Raw genomic sequence first — 20336 nt, 5'->3', positions numbered from 1 at the left:
TTCACTGATTATCTTGGGTATTTAAGATGTTATTGATGGTATCTATGTTGGTTAGGAGTATAAGACTATTGCATTCTGGATTATATTAGATAAACTGGCAAAAAGTTTATTGTATAGTGCTTTTGGACAGATTAGCTTCTGTTTGTATGAATGCAGAAAAATGTATCTTTGATAGTATATATGTATGACTTTCAGTAGTGGAGGTTATGTAAATGTAGGTGGCCTCTTTAGAGAGCTATTGTGTAGAATTACAAGGATACTTGACAGAGTGAAAATTCGAATTCAGTTTTCCCGAGTCCTAGGTCTTAACTTCTGAACAATTTTTGTCTGATTCATTCAAAAACAAATATTGCATATTCTGCAGAAGGTCAGACCTAATTGCTTATCTCGAGGCTTTTCTGTGATCCTGTTGGAAACCTGTTCCATCTATGAAAATTAGGGCTTATAAGGAGTGCATACCTAACAAGGATAGAGAAAAGGAAGAGTTTTCAAACTGTTCTTTATAAATAGGCTCAAGATATTGGAGAGAGAAGAAGGGCTTTCTTCTACCTTGCTGTTACCGTAGTGTCATTTCCATTAGTGCTTTGCTTTGCAGAATATGATTCAGTTTTTGCTGATGTCCATAGGTTGCTGAATCTGTATTTGGAGGATTTGTGTGTTTTGGGAGAAGAGAATGTGTGTTCAAATACAGACAGAAAACTGTTTTCATGACAAATAATGATAGGATACTTTTTCAGCCATAAAATGTTCTAAAAACATTGCTTTTTTTTGTATGTGAAGAAGGATTTGGAAAGACATTGCCTGTTGAGTGTTAAGCATTTTTTTATTGCGTTAAGCAGTTCCTGAACTTGTCCAGTCCTAGTTGAAAAATCATAATGTGCCTCTTCTGCTACAGCAAAGTACTTTATCAGTGAAATATTTTCAAGATGTGTATTTGGAGGGTTTTCTCTAGGTAAGGAAAACCAGGCTTATGGTTAAGATGAAAGTGAAAAGACTTGAATTTTAGTTCTGTTAAACTCCTGTAAAAGTTTTATCCATGTACAGAATGGAGTTAGATGGCTATGGCATAACCTTTTCTGAGCTGTATAACTCTTTATACGTTGTGTACCGGAACAGAATCACGGGAATTAAATAACCTTCTGGTTCACAAGCATTGTTTCATTTTGACTTGTACATCCCTGCTGTGGCAAAGCTGCCTTCACTGGTTTAATTAGTCTTCTATACAGTGCTTTTATGCAGTGCAGAGATGTTAATTCTGTTAACAGAACATTGTTACAGAATGTAAGAGAACAAGACACTGACAGTGATTTTTTTTTTTTTATTTTTCTTTCATATTTCTCTAAATAGCACCTGCTCGACAAATTATGTAAAGAGATAGAAAAGGACTTACGCCTATCAGTTCATACGCACCTAAAACTTGATGACAGAAATCCCTTCAGAGTTGGTATGAAGGATCTAGCTCACTTCTTCTTTCTGAACCCAATACGCTTTTTCAATCGCTTCATTGACATAAAAGGTGAGTTGTAATACATTTTCTTGATACCATTTGTTTTATACTAAAAACAAACTGTAATGGAAATACCTTTTTACATCTTTCCACACTTACTTAAATACGTAGGACTATTTTAATTCATCCTTTCATGTGTTTACAGCTTATGTGACTCACTATTTGGACAAGACCTTCTACAACTTAACAACTGTAGCTCTTCATGACTGGGCTACCTATAGTGAAATGAGAAACCTCGCAACTCAGCGATATGGTTTAAGTATGACTGAAGCACATCTTCCCAGCCAGACTTTGGAACAGGTACAGTATCCAGAGAATATGAATATAATTTGCACCATTGCATTGTGATACTAGACAGATGTTCAGAGATCATTAAAATGAAATTTGGAGAACTGTTTGGAAAAAGCAGCATCTGATTTCTCGTTGACTTCTGAGACAAGGGGTCTTTCTTTGGAAATAACTTCGAACCAATATCCATTAATTTCATACTGCACTTGTGAGGTCTCATTTGTTTTTAACATCACTTTTAATACTTTCCCTGCTTTGTTGTTTGCTCCTCAGCAGGTTCTGCCTAGCAGCGACCAAGAATGGCTATATTTTACGTATTCCATCCATGATTTTTAGGCCTTTTGCTTAATTAGGAGAGTGACCTAGAGCCACATAGAAACTCCTAACCGTGGTTACATATAGAATAAAGTTGTTGTTTCATCAAGTTGATGGTCAAGGTATTTGCTATGCAAAAGAAATACAATTTATATGTTCATGGAGATTTTCCTTCAAGAGTTTGTAGATAAACAGCTTCCTTTTTTATGTTCACAGTGGCTGTTCTTTCGTAAGTTGGAAGAGAGAGAAAACTAAAACTCTGGTTACTTCTCTCTGTATTGAAACAAAATGTAGTTCATTATAGTTTATCTTATTCTAGTCTTGGCTGTTTACTAGCAAAGTTTGGTCATCAGATTTTGTTGTAGAGAATTAAATTTTTTCACAATATTGGTTTCATAACATTCATCCTAGTATGAGCTTTACCTTAAAACAAACAAAGAAAATGAAAACAGAAAAATCCTGATACAATCCTTGACACAATTAGAAGTAGAGTGTTTAGATTAAATAACATCTTCACTGTGCACAGTGATACTAGAGGGACTCCTTCAACAGGTTATTGAACAACAGAACTTATATTGCAAATATAAAATATTAGTGTTGTAAACAGAATGAGGAAAATAATATCAAAAAATAGCTATATACTTACGCTAAAGAAATCTCTGAATCTGAGAACAGCCTGATTTTTAAGATTTTTTTTTTATTCTTGCTTGCCAAATAGACTTGAGAATCCCTTGCTTTTAGGAGAAGTTAAAAAAAGGTAGAAGTGTAAATTCAAATATATGGGTTTAGTTGCTTGTTTTTCTTGTTTTTCTAAGTGACATCTTATAAACACTGGAATTGTCAAAGAGAGTTTTTTTTTCTATGTTGAAGAGGGAAAATGTTGATTCCTGAAATGTTTTTAAGTAACTATAGAAATGGTGTTTACGTGTCTTAGTGGTTATGTGTCTCAGTAGTGGTTATGCATCTCAGTAGTTATTGAGAACTACTATGATAAAATTTCTAAATAGATAATATTGTTTCAGGGTTTAGATGTTTTGGAAATCATGAGAAATATTCATGTTTTTGTATCTCGCTACCTCTACAATCTGAATAATCAGGTAAAGTATATTTTATACTTCTGGGTTTGGCTCTGGTTTAAAGGCTTTGAGCAGTGTGAAGTAGTATACATGTGAGACTGATACCAGCTGAATACATTTAGTGATGCGTTGTATAGTAGCTGTTACTACTCTGGAACAGCTGGACACTGTAGGACACTGTAGATAATTCTTTGAAAATGTTCTGTGAACATATTTTGCATATTGTAGGATCACCCCATCTCAAATCTTACATTGAAACTAGAAGAAGAGAAAGTAGCAAGGAGGATTGACTGCTGTATAAGGACATATTGTACATACATTATTGTTTTTCAGCTTGTAAAAAAGGATGAGTTGTAAAAGAGGTGAAGCCATGAATGATATGGAGAACATCAATAGTCCTTTGTGAATTGAGAATAAAGGGGCCCTCTATGAAATTGAGTAGCTTAAGGAAAAGGAAATACTTTTTCTCATAGCACCTAATTTGGTGGTGGAGCTCATTGCCATAGTGTGTAGAAGGGGCAAAAGAAATTTAACCAATTAATGAAGGATGGGCTCAGACATGAGAGTTTGGGTGCAATATCCTCTTTGGAATGTTAAATCACCAGAAACTAGAGGATCATATGGGGTAGAGTTCATTGTATGCATGCTCTGTTTTTTAATTTTCTTTACCTAAGCAACAGTTACTGGCTACTTTAAGAAATAGGGTAGAAGCTACCTAGACTGCAAATCTATCACGGAGTCGGTTTTGGGTAAATAACTTTTTTTTTTCTTCTTGCCCTTCCAGATATTCATTGAAAGAACTAGTAATAACAAACACTTGAACACTATCAATATCCGACATATTGCTAATTCTATTCGAACTCATGGAACAGGAATCATGAACACAACAGTGAGTATATTCTGCACTGTGGGTTTTTTGTTTTGTTTTTATTTGTTTTTAATGCTGTCTTTTAATAGTGCAAAAGAGTTGCCAAACTCTTGTATTTCCAAATGGTTTGACTGCGCAATTTTAGTAATGCAATAATGATTCTTTTTTTTTTGTATTACTGAAACCTGTTCTTAGGACTCATGCAGCCTATATCAGAAAATCTCTTAGGAGTTATGCTGCTATTAGCTGTTAAGTAAAAGCTGGTAAAGAGATCTAAAAACACACCTATAAAAGACAGGGATGTCCTGGTTAGGACTCTGAATTCAGTAATGATGAAAGTAACATTTATCAAACGTGGTAGAATATTGTGAGTTTAAGCATGAACTAGCATGCTGTAAGTTGCTGCTTATTAACACTTGTTATGCAGATATTTTTGCTGCTGTCAAAGCAGATCTTGGGAAGAAATGCAATGTTAATTTAAGGTGAGCTTGTAATAATTATGCTTAAGAAACATCAGCTTCTGAATTAATGAAATGAAAGCTGCTGATCTATGATAAGTTATTTAAAGACTTGGTCTTACTCTGTTGTCTGTGATGCAGGTGGTAGTCTTAATTAGTAAAGGCATTTTTCTCTCTGCATGGTAAATAAGACGTACTTCCTGTAGTTTATTTATTACAGTAGGAATTTATCATTGTTCTCATATTTGGATACAGTGCTGAAGTTCAACTTAGTGTTTTTTCAGATGCTTTCAAATCTGCTACTTTTCTTTCTGCCTTTTTGCTGCTTTCTTTGTCTCATTCTTCTGGTCCCCGTGAACTAAAAAGAAAGGAACTGGGTAAATGTTGAGTTGTCTCTCAGGTCACTACTTTGGAAGTGTAAATGATTAGAAACAAAACGTTTTCATGTCTTACACTGTGGGAAATAACTTCCCTTGCACTGTTGTTCAGAGAGTGATTTTTTTTTTTGTTGCTTCAGTGACTTCAGTTACTGAAAGAGTTGTCCTGCTTTTTGCATTATTTCCTGAAGTAGACTTTGCTGCTTTATTTACTGCTGACTGAAATTGTTCAGGTAGACATGAAAATTAATATGAAGGGGGAAAATAGGCTTCTGTCTTGTGGGAGAGTATTTCTATAAAGTTCTATGGAAGTGAAAAGGTGTGTCAAGAGGTTATGCAGACTCTGCAGTTTGACTGAGGAAGATAAGCATCTTGAAACGTTTCGTTTTGAACGGACAGTAACAGGATGTTTCAGACATTATGGGGCAGGTCACAGAACTGAAATGGCCAACTTATGGCATGTCCCTTCTGCCCTTCCTGAAAGAGAGTAAACCTTCTGGGAGATATTTCTTTATTTTTTACACTACTGAAATTAAGAAAGCTCAAGGGCAGGAATAACAATTTCAAAATGAACTCTGGTAAAAGTTCTGTTTTTGATAATTACATTATCATAAATACAAATTTTCAGGAAGTTGCTAGACAGGAGTTGCTAGGGATGCATGTTACTTTGTCAGCTTTCTCAATTTAACTTTTAACTTTATTTTAGGTGAACTTCACTTACCAATTTTTGAGGAAAAAGTTTTATATTTTTAGCCAGTTCATGTATGATGAGCATATTAAATCCAGACTTATCAAAGACATCAGATTCTTCAGGGAAGTCAAAGATCAAAATGATCACAAGGTATAGTAAATTTTGAAGAATTGAGAGAAACTTGGTTGAAATATGTGCTATTTTCATGTGAATTAAGCTGAAGATGTACCAAACCATAAAATGTCACAACTTTCCTTTTATTTAAATGTATATTTCCAGAGAGAGTGACTTTTTTTTCATAATTAGTATTATTTTTATTCCTATTTTCAGAATGGCTTTGTTTCATTCTGACTGTTCTAAATATTTTCTTTGATGTTAATGGGATTGGATAAAATCATTCTGTCAGTGATCTGGAGAAGATGGTTTGATGCAATTTGGTCTAGTGTAGGTTCTAAACTTCTGATTCAAATCATGCTAAGCAGTTGTCTGTTTTGAACAGTAAAATTATTCAGATAGAATCGAAAATACATGTGAATGTGTAATATTTATTCTAGTATGTCAAGATTTAGAGATTAGGGTCTAATTTCCAATGATGGAAATTTGATTTCTGGAAAATGAGACATAGTATATTTCAGTAAAATATGCTAACAATTTCTGTGTGTGTCAAATGCTTATTTCTGTAAGGAATACTCTTATTCAGACAAAAAATAACATTTCTATTTCACTTTGCAGCTTGCACAAGTGACTTAGTCAAACGACACTTGCAAACTAATGTAGACAGGCAGACCTATATTTAAAATGAAGCTGTAGATGTGAGGTAGGGATGTATTGCAAATAGAATTGTATTGACATGAAATGCATGTATGCACATATATTTAAAGATAAGTGGTTATTCATACAAATTATTCTAAAATAATTTCTCTAGTATCCCTTTGAAAGAGCAGATAAATTCAACCGAGGCATCAGAAAACTTGGAATGACCCCGGATGGCCAAAGTTACCTTGACCAGTTCAGACAACTCATAAGTCAAATTGGTATGAAATCGTATCTAAGATAATGTTGTTTATTGGAACATTATTATTATTAATGTTGTTTATTGGAAGAGTCTTCATAGTCTCTAAAAGCGGTTATATGGAGAGTACTTCACTTGTACCTCATGTGAAATAAATACTCTCATCTAATAATACAGAAGTGGACTTCGCGTGTCTTAACCTAAAATATGTGTACAGCTTGCCTTTTAGCTTTTGTTTTTCTTTCTTTTATGGAAGAGACTTGTCCAGATAAAGTATGTTTCCTAGTAAATAAATAGTATTCATAAGTTCAGATATTTCAAAAAATGCTGTATATCCATCTGAAGTTACTTTGTATATAAGAGTTATACATGCCACTATGGTGACATTTTTTACATTGTTACTGTAAACATGTAGGATTGATCTGTATTTGCAGATGCTTAATATGCTAGATGGAAAGAGTTTGTACAGTTTCACCCTAGCACTATCATGCAAGTGAACACAGCTTTGCTAGATAAGACGTTCATGTTTTACTTCTCCAGATGGACTTTTGACACTAGGGTTCAGCTTCCTCCCTCTCCCTCCTTTCTGTGTGCTAGTTTTCAGAACAATTTCTTTGTCAAAAAAGTTACGGCAACTTTAATTTACATTTCAGAGCTTATAAGAGTTTTGAAGTCTGTGTGTATGTATTTAAATAATAATACATTGCTTTGTTCTTGCTTTTGTAGGCAATGCTATGGGTTATGTGCGAATGATAAGATCTGGTGGACTTCACTGCTGCAGTAGTGCAATTAGGTATCTCCACAAATATTTTATTTGTCTGTTTGTGCTTTCTCCTTCCTTTGCTCTTTATTCTTGCTGATATTCCCCAGAAAAGGTCCATTCCCCATTCCTCCCCAAATAAATGTATCATTCGAATGAAAAATAGCAAGGCTTCATTTCTGTGCCTTCATATGACTGGTAGTATCAAAAGTATTTTCTGAGTTCAGAGGAGCTGTGAAGTCATTGCTGTGAAACACCAAGAATCAAATGAATTATATGGAGAAGACACTGCAATGGAGTTAATAGACGGTGTATGTAAGTCATTAATCCTAGATTCTGATGTTAATCACTCTAAGAGAGTCCAAGTGCTTTAAGGAAAAATAGTACTCCAAATTCTAGTACTTGAAGAACTTGCAAACAAAATTAACATTTATTTGATACTTCTTTCCACTTTGATTATCTCTTTTATATGAGCATACAGAGTCATTACAATCTGATGACTGTTACATACAAGGAAATGATTGATTTTATACATGTTCTGTGAAGGCACTGAATACTTGAGAAAGAAGATGGTAGCCTAGGAAAAGCAGAAACACGTATAATGCGCGTGTGTTTGGATTTAATAGTGCCTCGAAAAGAGATGACAGATTTGATGTAACTTGGAAGTAGTTCGGGAGCCGAGAAGGCAAGATATCTTATTAACAAAATTATAAATTACAGCACATACTTCATTTGGTAAAGGCAATTGAACATAAGTCTAACAAACAGTAAGTTTTCAGGTTTGTTCCTGATCTGGAAGATATTGTTAATTTTGAAGAGCTAGTGAAAGAAGAAGGGCTCTCAGAAGAAACACAAAAAGCAGCAAGGTACCTTAACATCATGCTTTGAGATCTGAAGTGGGAATGGGATAAGAGAATTGTAATTTTAAAGAAACACAGCTGAGAGAGTTGCATTTTGGGGGGTGTTAAAAACTTCAACTTAATTTTGTGCAAAAATATTTGTTCCTCAAAGAGAGGAGAAAAATAGAAACAACTGCTCTAAAAATGCTAAATGTAATGTAGTATTTATGCTAATTGACTTGCTATAGAATCTGGCTTCTTGATAAAATTCTTGTGACTTGAAGGCTAACAAACTGTCTGACATCCACATTTTGGATGAACAGGTCCTTTTATCAAAAAAAAAAAAAAAAAAGAAAAGAAAAAGAAAGAAGTTCTTCTATCCATAGATCCATCTTTAGTGTCCCTGACAGTTATGAGGAAATTAAATCAGGCAACATGATCTAAGGTGGCCCTATAAGTAGGGGGTAATTTTGGATCTTCTGGTCAGAAAGCTTGATTTTAGATGTAGCTTATGGGTGGAGAGAGGGTAATTGCCCCAGAAGGGTGAGTAAGCAAATAAACTTCTAACAGAATATAGATAACATATTGCTTATTCTTTGCAGACAGTTGGACTCTGTCCTCAGTGATCTCACACGTAACTTTGCAGAAGGAACAGAGTACTTCAAAATGCTTGTGGATGTATTTGCGCCTGAATTCCGCAGTCCAAAGAATATGCATTTGCGCAACTTCTATATAATTGTTCCCCCACTGGTTAGTATTTGCATTATATGTACCAGTAATGTACGTATTTTAAAAAACAGATCAGATTAACGATCAAATGTTTTACATTGGACTGTTGATTAGCATATTCTATTTTCTTTCCTGATTATGACCAAAATGCCTTTGAGTCTGGCTTTGTTAACAGTTCTGCAAAGCCATTTTTTCTTGATTATTGCACCAACTCCTATCCTAGCAACTCAAAAGGTAATTTTAAATATTTCTCCTCATATTTGAATCAAATTGGAGAATCCAAGATTAAAAAAGGAGGAATTGAAACAGTAAGGATGAGGGGAGTTTAAAACACTATTTTTCAGCTGTCTTTCCTTTGTGTACTCTTTCAGCATCACAGTAGGGTACCTTCAAGCTTTTTTATGTCATGTTCTAGAGCAATAAAATAGGGGCCCTCTGTATTGCAGTCGTATCTGCTTTTGTTACCAAGTTGTGTTTTTTAAAAAAAGCCCCACTGAACTGAATGATACAAACTTGGGTGCAGAGTTTTGGCCATTTGGAAGCAGCTCAGGTTGCAGGCCTAACTGGTCTAAAGAGACTAATGTACAACATCCCATTTCAGAAATTTAATATATTAAGAAACTAATTTTGGAACATAGATGAGCCACAAACTAAGACTGTAAGAAAACAGGTATATTATGGTCACCGAAGTGAGAGAAAGGAAATACTTGACAAATACTTTTGTTCTTACTTCCCATTTGTCCAGTTCTCTTTTTGATAAGTACCGTTTTGGAAAATACCATCCATTTTATGCTAAAAAGTGTTTTGTGTATTTAAATTATGTCTTGGTTTTCAAGAAATTGTTAATGTACACTCATTTCTGTGTCCCAAGAGTAGCTATGCATAGAGACACAACGATTGCTTGATAGTACTACATAGATCTGTTTTTTAACATCAGCGTAAATGTAAGAAGGCTGTGGAAATCTTTTTGCAACTGTGTAAATAGAGTGAAGTAATGCATTGTAACTTTAAAACACTGATATCTCTGACTAAGCTTTCTTGCAGCTTGGACTATTTTAGTTACCCTGTGCTTTGGTTACAAATTTACCTTAACTATTTCTCCAGGGAGTGCTAAGTGATAGTGTAATGTACACAACATTACACAACACAACAAAGATGAAGATGCACCTTATGGGTTTTTATATATGTGTATACAAATGTCTTCCAAACTTAATTAACCTTAATCCCCCAAAACCTAGAAAAAAGAAAGGCCTTTCATGCAAAAATGTCTAATAATGGAGGATACAATTAGCATAGTTTTGGGGATGGACTTATATTTATAACAAGACAATTGTTTTTCACTCTTTCAGACCCTCAATTTTGTAGAGCATTCAATCAGTTGCAAGGAGAAACTGAACAAGAAGAACAAAAGTGGAGCAGCTTTCACTGATGATGGATTTGCTATGGGTAAGTTTCAGCATGCTGATTAGAGCTCCAGTAAGCCAATATCATGGATATTTATAAGATAAATTTGTTTTATAGTTTGTGTATACCCAATTTCTCAAATTTAAATTTGGATTGTCTTGATTACAGCACAGTGGATGGATTTCAGGGCATTTGTTTTGTGTAGGAACTCTTAAGCACAGGGAGTCTTGCAACAGGCTGTTTTGTCATATGTTGTACTTCCGCCTCCGTTTTTTTTTTTTTTTTTTTTTTTTCCTTTTTCCTCAAAGCTTGTGAATTTAGGCAGGTGAGAATATGTGCCGATCTTTGTATAGGACCCAAAACTTATTAGTTTTTCTAAAATCGAGACATGCTCTTTATTATTTTTTTCTGTTAGATTTAATTGTAAGTTAATTGTAAATTAAAGTTTAATTGTATGAGAGTTAAAAACTTAATCTGACCCCTTAAAGACATCCACAGAATGTGTTTCGCTAATTGCATGTTGACTTTGGTAAATGATTTGTTAATGACCATAGGTGTGGCTTACATTCTGAAGCTTTTGGATCAGTACCAGGAATTTGATTCACTGCACTGGTTCCAATCTGTTAGAGAGAAATATGTGAAGGAAATAAGAGCAGTAGCTAAACAACAGAGTGTGCAGTCCACTAATCAAGATGAAAAGCTGCTACAAACTATGAACTTGACCCACAAGCGACTGGAAGTTTGTTTACAGGTATTAAATGATTCTAGTTGTGTCCTATGTAGAGTTCTGCACATACCTGCTCATACATGCTTCAGGTGGCTATTTTCTAAAGGAGCATATCAGCAGCAAAACCAGAGCATTTCCTAGAGCAAAAACAACAAAAAGAGCATGAAGATTTGATATGTATTATTTGTCTTAAGCATTTATGATATTTGATGAGTGAGTCAGCAAATTTGAATTTGTTAATTGGCAGCTGTTGAATCTACATGTTTAAATAGGAAAGAGTAGCTTTTCAGCTACATTTGTTACAACAACGATTTTATATAGTGACACTGTGAATCTGTAAAACTACTTAAGTATTAATTCTCTAGGTTGCTAAGTTGAAGTATATACCATCTGTCAGAGGAAAGACAAATTACTTAAGTGAATTCTAAAACATAGCAGTCTCGTTCCATCTGAGACACAAATGCTTACTGTCTCTCTCTCACTTTGCTTTTGGCTTGAGGATGTTACAGGACAAATCTGTAGTTGTTTATGGTTATAAATAGGCCATGATTACATTTGGTAAGTGCACATCTGTTATTGAAATGGATAAAATCGTGCAAGGCTTCATGTAGGCCCTGCCAAGGACCTACATTTTGATGTCTAGTCCGCTGCTGTTAGGAAAACCGCATTGCTGAGCCTTGTTCAGAGACTGACCAAGCTTGTAATCAATTGGATTGTTGGCTTGCAGAATTTTCCATGGGCAAGTTATTCCAAACTCTCACTGTTGCTACAAACCTCATTTTCAGCCTCAGTGGATTAATCCCAGTTTTATTGCACTGATGCTGCTTTACTTAAATTACCTTTTACAGTTCTGGCTGGCCTCTGTTTTGTAAAATGCGTGTGTACCAGGTGTGAGGGGAGAAAGATTTTCAAAAGCATTCAAAGATTTAGCTACTGAAATCTTACTGCCTGGTATGCTTATGAAAGATGCCATTCATATCCATCTACAAATTCATTTTTGTGATACACTAACCCTCCTGTTCTGTATCTTTTTACTTAGGAATTTGAACTGCTTTATTTCTCACTAAGTAGTGCAAGAATATTTTTCAGAGCAGATAAAACTGCAGCAGAAGAAAACCAGGAAAAGAGAGAAAAAGAAGGTGAGTGAATGTTGACTGTGCCCTAATAGGGAAGGTGTTCTTTCCTTTTTCTCCATAGCTACTTTCTTGCTAGTGGGTTGAATTTACATTCCAGAAAAAGTTTTCTGGGTTGACCATGTTTCAGCAGGAGTGAAGAACAGTCTGCAGAGGTCCTCTCTGGAATGAGTGAATTTTAAGCCGGACTTCTGGAAGAAAAAACCCCAAACCTACCGCCATCAACCCCCCACCCCTAAAGCCCCCCAAAACCGCAACCCAACCAACAAAAAAACCCAAAACCCTAGGACAGAAAGAATCTCAGGCTAGCCATAGCATTAAGTTCAGTAGCTTCGACATCCGGCTTTCCATCTCTATCACCAGTTCTGTTAATGACAGTCTTCTCTGCACAATGTTTGCTGGAAAACTGGTGTTTTTCACATGTTGTTAAACAGCTGTTTTTTCAACTTATATAGGCAGATGATGCTTAGAACTATTGTACCTAGCTTTCATATGTTTATGATGTATTTTGGTTTACCATTTAATTACATTCAAAGGTTATCATCTGAACGGGTGGTAAGGTCTCTTGACTCATTAGCATGAGAATTTTGCTTTTATATGTACCCCCCCCCACATGTATGTACAGGTGTATACATTCTCCCTCCTGAATTCCAGAAAAGTCTTTTGGTTTTGGGAAATTAGCATGTATGTTTTAAAACCTCTTTTCAAAGAAATGACAATGCTTCCAAGGGTTAAGATGTGAAAGCGCAAGTCAGTTACAAATTACTTAGAAACTTAAGTCTCCTTAAGTTTCTAACTATATACTAATATCTGAATATACTAATATATTAAAAATTGAATAGGTAATTAATTTACTCCAGTTCTGACAAAAACACTGGAGCGACCTGTGAGATTATTGTAAGTGAGACGAAGATTGATTTTTTTTTTTTTTTCCTATACTAGGGAAACTAATTTGTTCGCAAAGAAAGAGTTCTTTTCGTATAAATTTACTTTTGATCATGTTCAGTGGAGTCATTCAAATGATTGTCTAACTTGGAGAGGGAGAGGAGGGGACCATAAGCAGTGTGATGAACAAAAAAGACGAATTATCCTCTCTCTTTTGTTAGAGACATTCTATAGAGCAGCAGTTACTGAAATACGTTTCAGATTAAAATTCACTGTCACGATACCCATTCAATTCTTTGTGGAAAATATATTAGTAGTGAGAAAAGCTTGAAATGCATACCAGAATGAAAAGCTGTGAACACAGTAATATTATTGCCTTCTCTCATAATATGTCGACTTGAACTCTGCAAAATGTGTGAGCATGTATATCAGTTTTTCACATAAGTAGTTCTACTGGTGTGAAGAAATCTCTCACCCCAAATATGGTTTTCTTCGCAGGGTCAGGATGTTTTTAGCTACAAGATCAGTTAGGATACTCTGACTATAGTATACTGTATCAAGTGTTTTATAATGTGAGCATTATACATAAGCTAAGACTTTCTTATTACTGTCTTAAATAAAATATTGAACATAATCTGTCTTCAATTTTTATTTTTATAGAAGAATCTCTTAAAACAAGCAATGGAGATCTTTCCAACTCTACGCCTGCAGATCCTGTTGTGAAATGATAAAGCGGGTATGGGTGATGAGTACTTACTTGAAACTTACTTGAATAATTTTTTTTTTTTGGTCAATTTCAGTAACACTCTATAGGGATAAAAGCTTTAGATTTTATTTACTTTCTCTGCTAAACCCAATAGAAAATGTACACTAGTACACTAGCATCCAGAGCTGCTAGGTCTGCAATTGTCTCTATTTCCTTTAGAAATTCCTATTTTTCAGGGGTTATTTATTTACATTATTTACAGCATTCTCTTTCTCTAGAAAGTAAGCATAATTATTTTAAATTACTGCATCAGAAAATCCACCTGATTTTTTAGATGTTTTCTTGCATCTCTAAAATAACACTTTTTTCAAAAATAAAACAGAAAAAAAACCCTCACAATGGTAGTCTGAAATTTGAATTGGTATGTCACTTCGACCAGAAAGAAACTAAAGCAAAGTACTGTGCATACCTGTTGTCCAAAAAAAAAAAAAAAAAAAAAGAAAAGAATTGGGTGTGTGTTTATGCAGTCCTGTTGTATTTAATGCAGTCACAGCAGATTACACTGTAAGCATAACAGTGTATGTTGTGAATGTATGTTAAAGCTGTTGCACAATATGGAAATCCTTATTAATGTTGTATTACACAAAACCTTTATTATTCGTATATTATTTGGGCTGTGGGAAACTTAAAATCTTGTTAGGTATTTATTTCTCCCTGCTCTTTCTTCCACCCCAGTGTCAGAGAAAGGGAAAATATGAAAAGTAATGTAATAAACTATTGTTCATTTCATACCGAAGGTCTGATATGCATCCGCAGAAGTAATGAAATCCAAAGCCAAGACAGAACCACAATCAGCTCTTCCTTTTATGACCAGACACTGTGTGATGGGTGTCTGTAATTATTAAGTGATCTTACACTTCATGACTATGTTGTGCCTAACTGCAAGTTTCAGCCTCCGATCTTTATTTCCTTGCCTTTGTAGGTCTGTCATATCCGCTGTGTTGTTCGTAGTCTTACATGCCTGATTATTAACAATAATTGCACTGCAGATTTCAGAAGCTGCTGAACACTGTGAGAACTCTGTGTAAATTTAACATCTTTTAACGCCTGCATGTGGAAGTTTCTATACTGTGCAGGAGTTACTCAGATTCCTGACTTGAGTAAATAGCTAGAGTTAGCTTAAAAATAAGTACCAATGTCATTGAAAGATTAAATTGTTTTAATCTCCCAGAATATAAAATAAGGTCTTACTAGCTAGAATAAACAGCCTGATTTTTTTTTTTTTTTTTTTTTTTTTGGCAGCACTTAACTGTACTTTTAGGCTGTAATTGACAGCTTCTTTCATCTCTTCTAATTACAAGAAAGATCATGTTTTAAGGTAAACGGTTCAGATTGCTCCACCTTTGGGTCACTGGCTGTTAAGATAACTCCTGGCAGATCTTTAATATGCCCTTCTCTGCCAGTCACTTTAACCTTCAGAAAACTAGGAGAAGTGTTTTGTTGCAACTGGAGAGACCAGGCTGATAGGCAAGTCCTTTTGTCGATTCTGACAACATGAGCCAGAAGCTTAATGGACTGTTATCTGGACTCACTAAAGCTTTTAGTTTTGATTCATTATAACTGCAGAGATTGCCCTAAAAATGCTGCATTACTTGATTTAATTTTTGCATTTTTATTGATAAGTTTTTGTCATAATTTCTGTACGTTTTAATTTTTTGACCAAGTTGTGCCCGCACTGAACATTCTCAGCAGCATTGCTGAGAACAGCAGCATTCTTGCTGCTGCTGCTAATTTCCATACTGTTGAAACTGCAAATATTCCTTTTTGGTTTTCATATTCCTAACTCATCATAAGTCATATGATTGGTAAGTTCTTGGCTTGTCCTGGCCAAGCTCTCCCTTTTTTTCTATGCCAACTGCAGAATGGCCTATAGATGTTAGTTGATTCCCTTTGAATTGTCTTGCTAGATTGCTGTGTACGGTCAAGGCATTGCCAGTGCTCTATGAAATCTGCACTTATATTTTCCCTTCTCCCTTTTTTTGGAAGGACACACTCTCAGATAGGTAATAATTTGCAGTTAACCTTGAACTGTGCATTTTCCTAATGTGTGTACAGTTGTAACAAATCAGTGTGGTTCTGGTGATGGAAATTCTTCAAGACATAAGCTTATTTTTATAGAACCCTTTTTAGATCTGGGGGGCCTGAATGTATACTGTATGGCCAAATTAATGAACAAATACATATATATATATATATACACACACATGCTCATAAATATGTACAGTGATAGAAAAACTATTCTTGCTAATACTGGACTGCAGTTATTTTATTAAAAGAAAAAAAACTTTGTCATGTAGCAGCATATAGATGCAGGAAGCTTTTTGTCATCTGAAGTACAAGGAGGGTCCCAGTTTTAGATGTCCTGTGTGTCAATGAAAGTCACATTAAATCCTTGCTGTGGTGCTACTACTGGACCTATTTTCATTCCTTTTGCCTTCCTGCTATGATTATAGGAACAAATTGGACCCTAACCTAATGTCTGGAGAAGTGAGGATGTATTTAAAACAAAAATAAAACCCCTCCCCAACCTAATCCAAACCTCCTGCTCACTCAAAATTCCCACAGGTGATAAAGAAAAGTGAGGATGATGAGTTTGCTGCAGGGACATAACCCAGTTCTCTAGTTTTTTTCAAGGGCATAACAAGCTAAAGCCCAGTCTCTCTCCCTGAAAAAGCAGTTGCCACCGCTGCCGTCTTGTGCTTGTTCTTGTGACCAGGCTGTCACATGCAGAAGTGCCAACAACAGCTCTTCTAAAATCTTGAGACCAGCTTCTGACTTGCTGCTGTGCCCTTCATGTCAGAAGCCACAGGGCTGCCTTGGCCTTCCTCCTCACAGCATCACATTTAGAGGAAGTAGAACATGGCCGATGCTCTAAGTCATATACACAAAAGTCAAGACTTTTTTGCACACCAGCCCCTAAGTCAAAAGGCATCTGCTGTTACTGGGTTAGGAGCAGTGACCCCCCTGCAGCACCTGACTGGTCTGTGCTTCACTGGGAAACAAACTGCTGGTGTATGTTTTGCTCTGCTGAAGGGTAGATTGCAGAGGTCCCACTGTAGTCTGTAATTAGAGGTAAATTTGAGTTTTCATCTGATGTCCATCAATGACAACTGTTTTCAGCTTCTCAGGTACAAAGGACCAAATGTAACACTTACGTTTTCTAACTCCTTATACAAAAGGGTATTTTGTTACCTCAGTCTCTTTGGTTCTGTGAGTAGAGTATGCTATGTACATAAAACTGTGTTAATAAATGTAATTTTGAAAACCTCATTCTTAGTTGTCTTCAGTATCAGGAGTTCAGCACGTTTTATTGTTTTTTATTAGGACGGCTTCAATTTTTATTTACGAAGAAATGTTTGTGCCAGTTGCTAACAGTTCTTTCATGTTTTTTACAAGCATTAAACAACTAGTTAAATGAATTTATTCCATGTTGAACACTTACAAACTGAGATCTTTCAGAAAGATTTCATCTCTGTAGCATAATCCTGCTTACATAAAATCTAGTTTCCTAGAAAATGCTTCAGAAGAATTAAAATCAGTTGAGGAATTTCAGCCACTTGTTCCAGTTACCTTTTCTTGATAAATACAAAGCTTACACAGGTAGTCTCCCCCATCGTTCTCCCCCGGCCCACTCCCAAGTACTGTTCATTTTTGCTTGTTTTTGCAAAGTACAGGTTCTCAGGTTATCAGGTTAAAATGGAAAAAAAAAATTTAAACTTATCAGCCAGCATACATAGTGCCTCATTCTAGAAATGTACTGTGAGACTAGTCAATGCACCATAGACTTACAAACTAGCATTTTATTGCTCAGCTTCTTAAAACTGACGGTTGCTGGTAGACTCACTCTCAGATATTATGTCACCATAATGTTAAACACACAACACTATAAAAAAGTACTTATTTGTCCTACAATTATTATCTCTCTGGCAACTTTTAAGAAACCTAACCATATAAAAACTGCACACAACTAACATGCCGCATTTGTTGACTACTTTTGATGTTTGCATATCAGTGGTAATTTAGGTAATAAATCACAAAGGTACATTATATCCACTATTAATTACAGAATATGAGCGTGGTCCCCATGAAGGTAAGACTAGGCACTTAATTTGTTTTGTAAGCTTATTCCGTATGCAATATAAAAATAGATTATATTAATTGGAAAAATCTAGTGTTTAACAAATTGTTTTGTAAATAGGCTAGCACAAAAGATAAATCTTGTTACACTTAGACTAGACTAAAAATAACTTCATCTGAAAATAAAGTAAATAGTGCATTTTTTTAACCTTCATTCATATGCACATAATTATGTGAGCCATGAAAACTGATGACTATGGTAAGAAATTGGAGGCCTGATTATTATTATTTTTAAAGGAGCTGACAGCTCACAACTTGCACTGATTTCAAGGGAAGTGTAGGCTGCTTATCAGTTAAATCTGAAGAAGTGACATTAACTCTTTGTGGCTGACAGTTGTGCTTTCCTAACTACCAGCAGCAAGGGGCTAATGCTGAAACATTCCCTAAGATTGTCAGCTTCCCAGACACATCTATACAGTACACATTCACATATGCAAGAAGCCTTGAAGGCCAAGTTCTGCTGTTGCTGCACTGTAAATCCAGAGAAACTCCACTGCAAAAATGCCACATTCTTTCTAGTAGGATGACAGAAGCTTGCCTAATATATGCACAGACAATTAAAAATCAGAGATTCTTGCAAAAAGACTCCCTGCTTTTCCTGCTCCCGTAGAGGCTGTAGGTAATGACAAGTTTTTTGCTTTTTGTTTTTTATGCTTCTGACTCCTCCCCTTCTTCATGTGTGGTTCCATCTTCTTCTGACTGATCATTCAAAAGCATGAACTTTCCATCATTTGTTAATGGCACAGACTTCATTAACTGAGCTAATGCTTCTGGGTCCTAAAGGAAAACAACAAAAATAAAGTTCAGCTGGCTACAGCAATCTTTTAGAGGAGCACATCATTTTTCTAGTACTTGCTAAAATTTTTTAACTTGGTTTTCTATTACAACATTTAGCCTAGAGGTTTTAATATAAGTAGGTCTGGCCTGAACTTTCGAAACAGAGGTAATTAATCAATTTTGGTTCACTGGAACCCCTTGGGTATGTAAAAACAAGTCATTTGTTCGGAGCCTTTTTTTTCTGCTGCTCTTGCCTGGAATTGCTGTCATCGCTGAAAATCGAGAAGAAAATCTTAAAATGGCTGTCCAACCACATTCTCGGTTACTATACTTGTACTAATTCTCTGTGACCAAAAGGTCTTTTCCCCAACTTGTTCTGAAATCCCAGCAGTAAGAATATACAGGAATTGTTATGTATTAGTGTCAAATCTTTACATGGGTAAATTTATATAATGGGCTAGGTAACTTTCCCATTTATTTTAAGTGAAAAAGCTTGCTGGGAGTTTTCCTCCCTAAGGGAGGAAGGAATATGAGTTTCTAAAAATGCAACCATAATAGGTGCAATTTTTACTTCAGCCAAAGGATTTCTGTAACCTTGCTCACAACTTCCATCTGCATATGAAAATAATTTGTATAGTTCTGAATTTGATTTTGTGGGAGGGGGGCAAGTGTTAGCTCAAATCAAGCTATAGCAAAGTGAATTTGAGTTTATATACCATGTGGCTCTGTTAAATGGTGTCTGCAGAACTTCAGAAGCAGCAAGTGTGTGTCCGTCCCCCCAATCCCCCCTCCCCCCCCCCAAAAAAAAGGCCAGCAGAGGTAGCTGGAAAGTGCAGCCATAATCAGAAGAGTATGCATCAAAACACAGTTACCAAGTATTGAATTAAAACACTTACTTACCTTCTGTGCCTCAATGATTTCTTTTCCCAAGCTGATGGCATAGCAAATCTAAAGAGGAAATGTATTTAAGTCTTATTTTTGGAGATTTAGTCCTTCATCTTGACTAAAACATAGAAGCATCCATGCAAACTCAGTCTTAAGTAAAGGTCTAAAACCAGAGGACATCAATTTACCAGAACAATTACATAAAAATAAAACAGTCCTAGGTCCTGTTTCAAAGCTCACTTAAGGCCAGTTACTCAACTTTCTGTTCAGTTTATTTTGTTGCTGGGTGTGAAACTTCCCTCACCAAACTGAAGTGCACTGGAGAACACCCGGAAATTTGGAAATATATATTTTTTTTAAGACACACACACACACACACACACACACACACACAAAGAAATACATATATATATGTACATGTTTGTCCCCAGCACATTTCTCCTTTATTTATCCTCTTCTTGTATCACTATCATATGCAGCAAGCACACAGCTCTATGCAGTGGTGTTAACACAGTATGGCTATCCTTTCTATAAGAGCTTAACATAGCTGAGAGATTCATTTTTGTTAGTGTTGGTGCTGGACACACTTTCTTGTATCTCTTGCTATTTCTACTAGCAATCACATTTCTTCTGTCTTACTACATCTGCTGCTGCATTAGCTGTAAATAAGAGGGGTTTTTTAGACTAAAGCCATCAAAGGCT

The 20336-nt window shown here is 35.4% G+C and overlaps 2 protein-coding genes across 6 annotated transcripts in view; one reads left to right on the top strand and one right to left on the bottom strand.

The window, feature by feature from the left end:
- The window catches only part of WASHC4 (WASH complex subunit 4), a 44870-nt gene that overhangs the window by 23858 nt on the left and 676 nt on the right, over nt 1-20336 (top strand). The window contains exons 21-34 of one of the 4 annotated variants that reach the window (XM_062589232.1): nt 1348-1516; nt 1653-1807; nt 3133-3207; nt 3971-4075; nt 5596-5730; nt 6506-6614; nt 7319-7385; nt 8132-8218; nt 8794-8941; nt 10270-10366; nt 10879-11075; nt 12091-12190; nt 13730-13805; nt 14573-15040. In XM_062589232.1, the coding sequence (XP_062445216.1) occupies nt 1348-1516; nt 1653-1807; nt 3133-3207; nt 3971-4075; nt 5596-5730; nt 6506-6614; nt 7319-7385; nt 8132-8218; nt 8794-8941; nt 10270-10366; nt 10879-11075; nt 12091-12190; nt 13730-13797 (1512 nt within the window). In that variant the 3' untranslated portion in view covers nt 13798-13805; nt 14573-15040. Of the gene's footprint in view, nt 1-1347; nt 1517-1652; nt 1808-3132; nt 3208-3970; nt 4076-5595; nt 5731-6505; nt 6615-7318; nt 7386-8131; nt 8219-8793; nt 8942-10269; nt 10367-10878; nt 11076-12090; nt 12191-12317; nt 13694-13729; nt 15041-20336 lie in introns of those variants that run through there. The other 3 variants (XM_062589240.1, XM_062589223.1, XM_062589249.1) reach the window with 3 other exon arrangements.
- APPL2 (adaptor protein, phosphotyrosine interacting with PH domain and leucine zipper 2) overlaps nt 17137-20336 on the bottom strand; it is a 39685-nt gene continuing 36485 nt past the window's right edge. For both annotated transcript variants that reach the window (XM_062589263.1, XM_062589269.1), the window contains 2 exons: nt 19650-19697; nt 17137-18749 (listed from right to left, as the gene is read on the bottom strand). In XM_062589263.1, coding sequence (XP_062445247.1) covers nt 18621-18749; nt 19650-19697 — 177 coding nt within the window. In that variant the 3' untranslated portion in view covers nt 17137-18620. The remainder of the gene's footprint in view (nt 18750-19649; nt 19698-20336) is intronic.

The sequence above is a fragment of the Rhea pennata genome, chromosome 1, assembly GCF_028389875.1.
Source record: "Rhea pennata isolate bPtePen1 chromosome 1, bPtePen1.pri, whole genome shotgun sequence".
NCBI classification, from domain to species: domain Eukaryota; kingdom Metazoa; phylum Chordata; class Aves; order Rheiformes; family Rheidae; genus Rhea; species Rhea pennata.
This window is presented reverse-complemented; position numbering and strand designations above follow the sequence as displayed.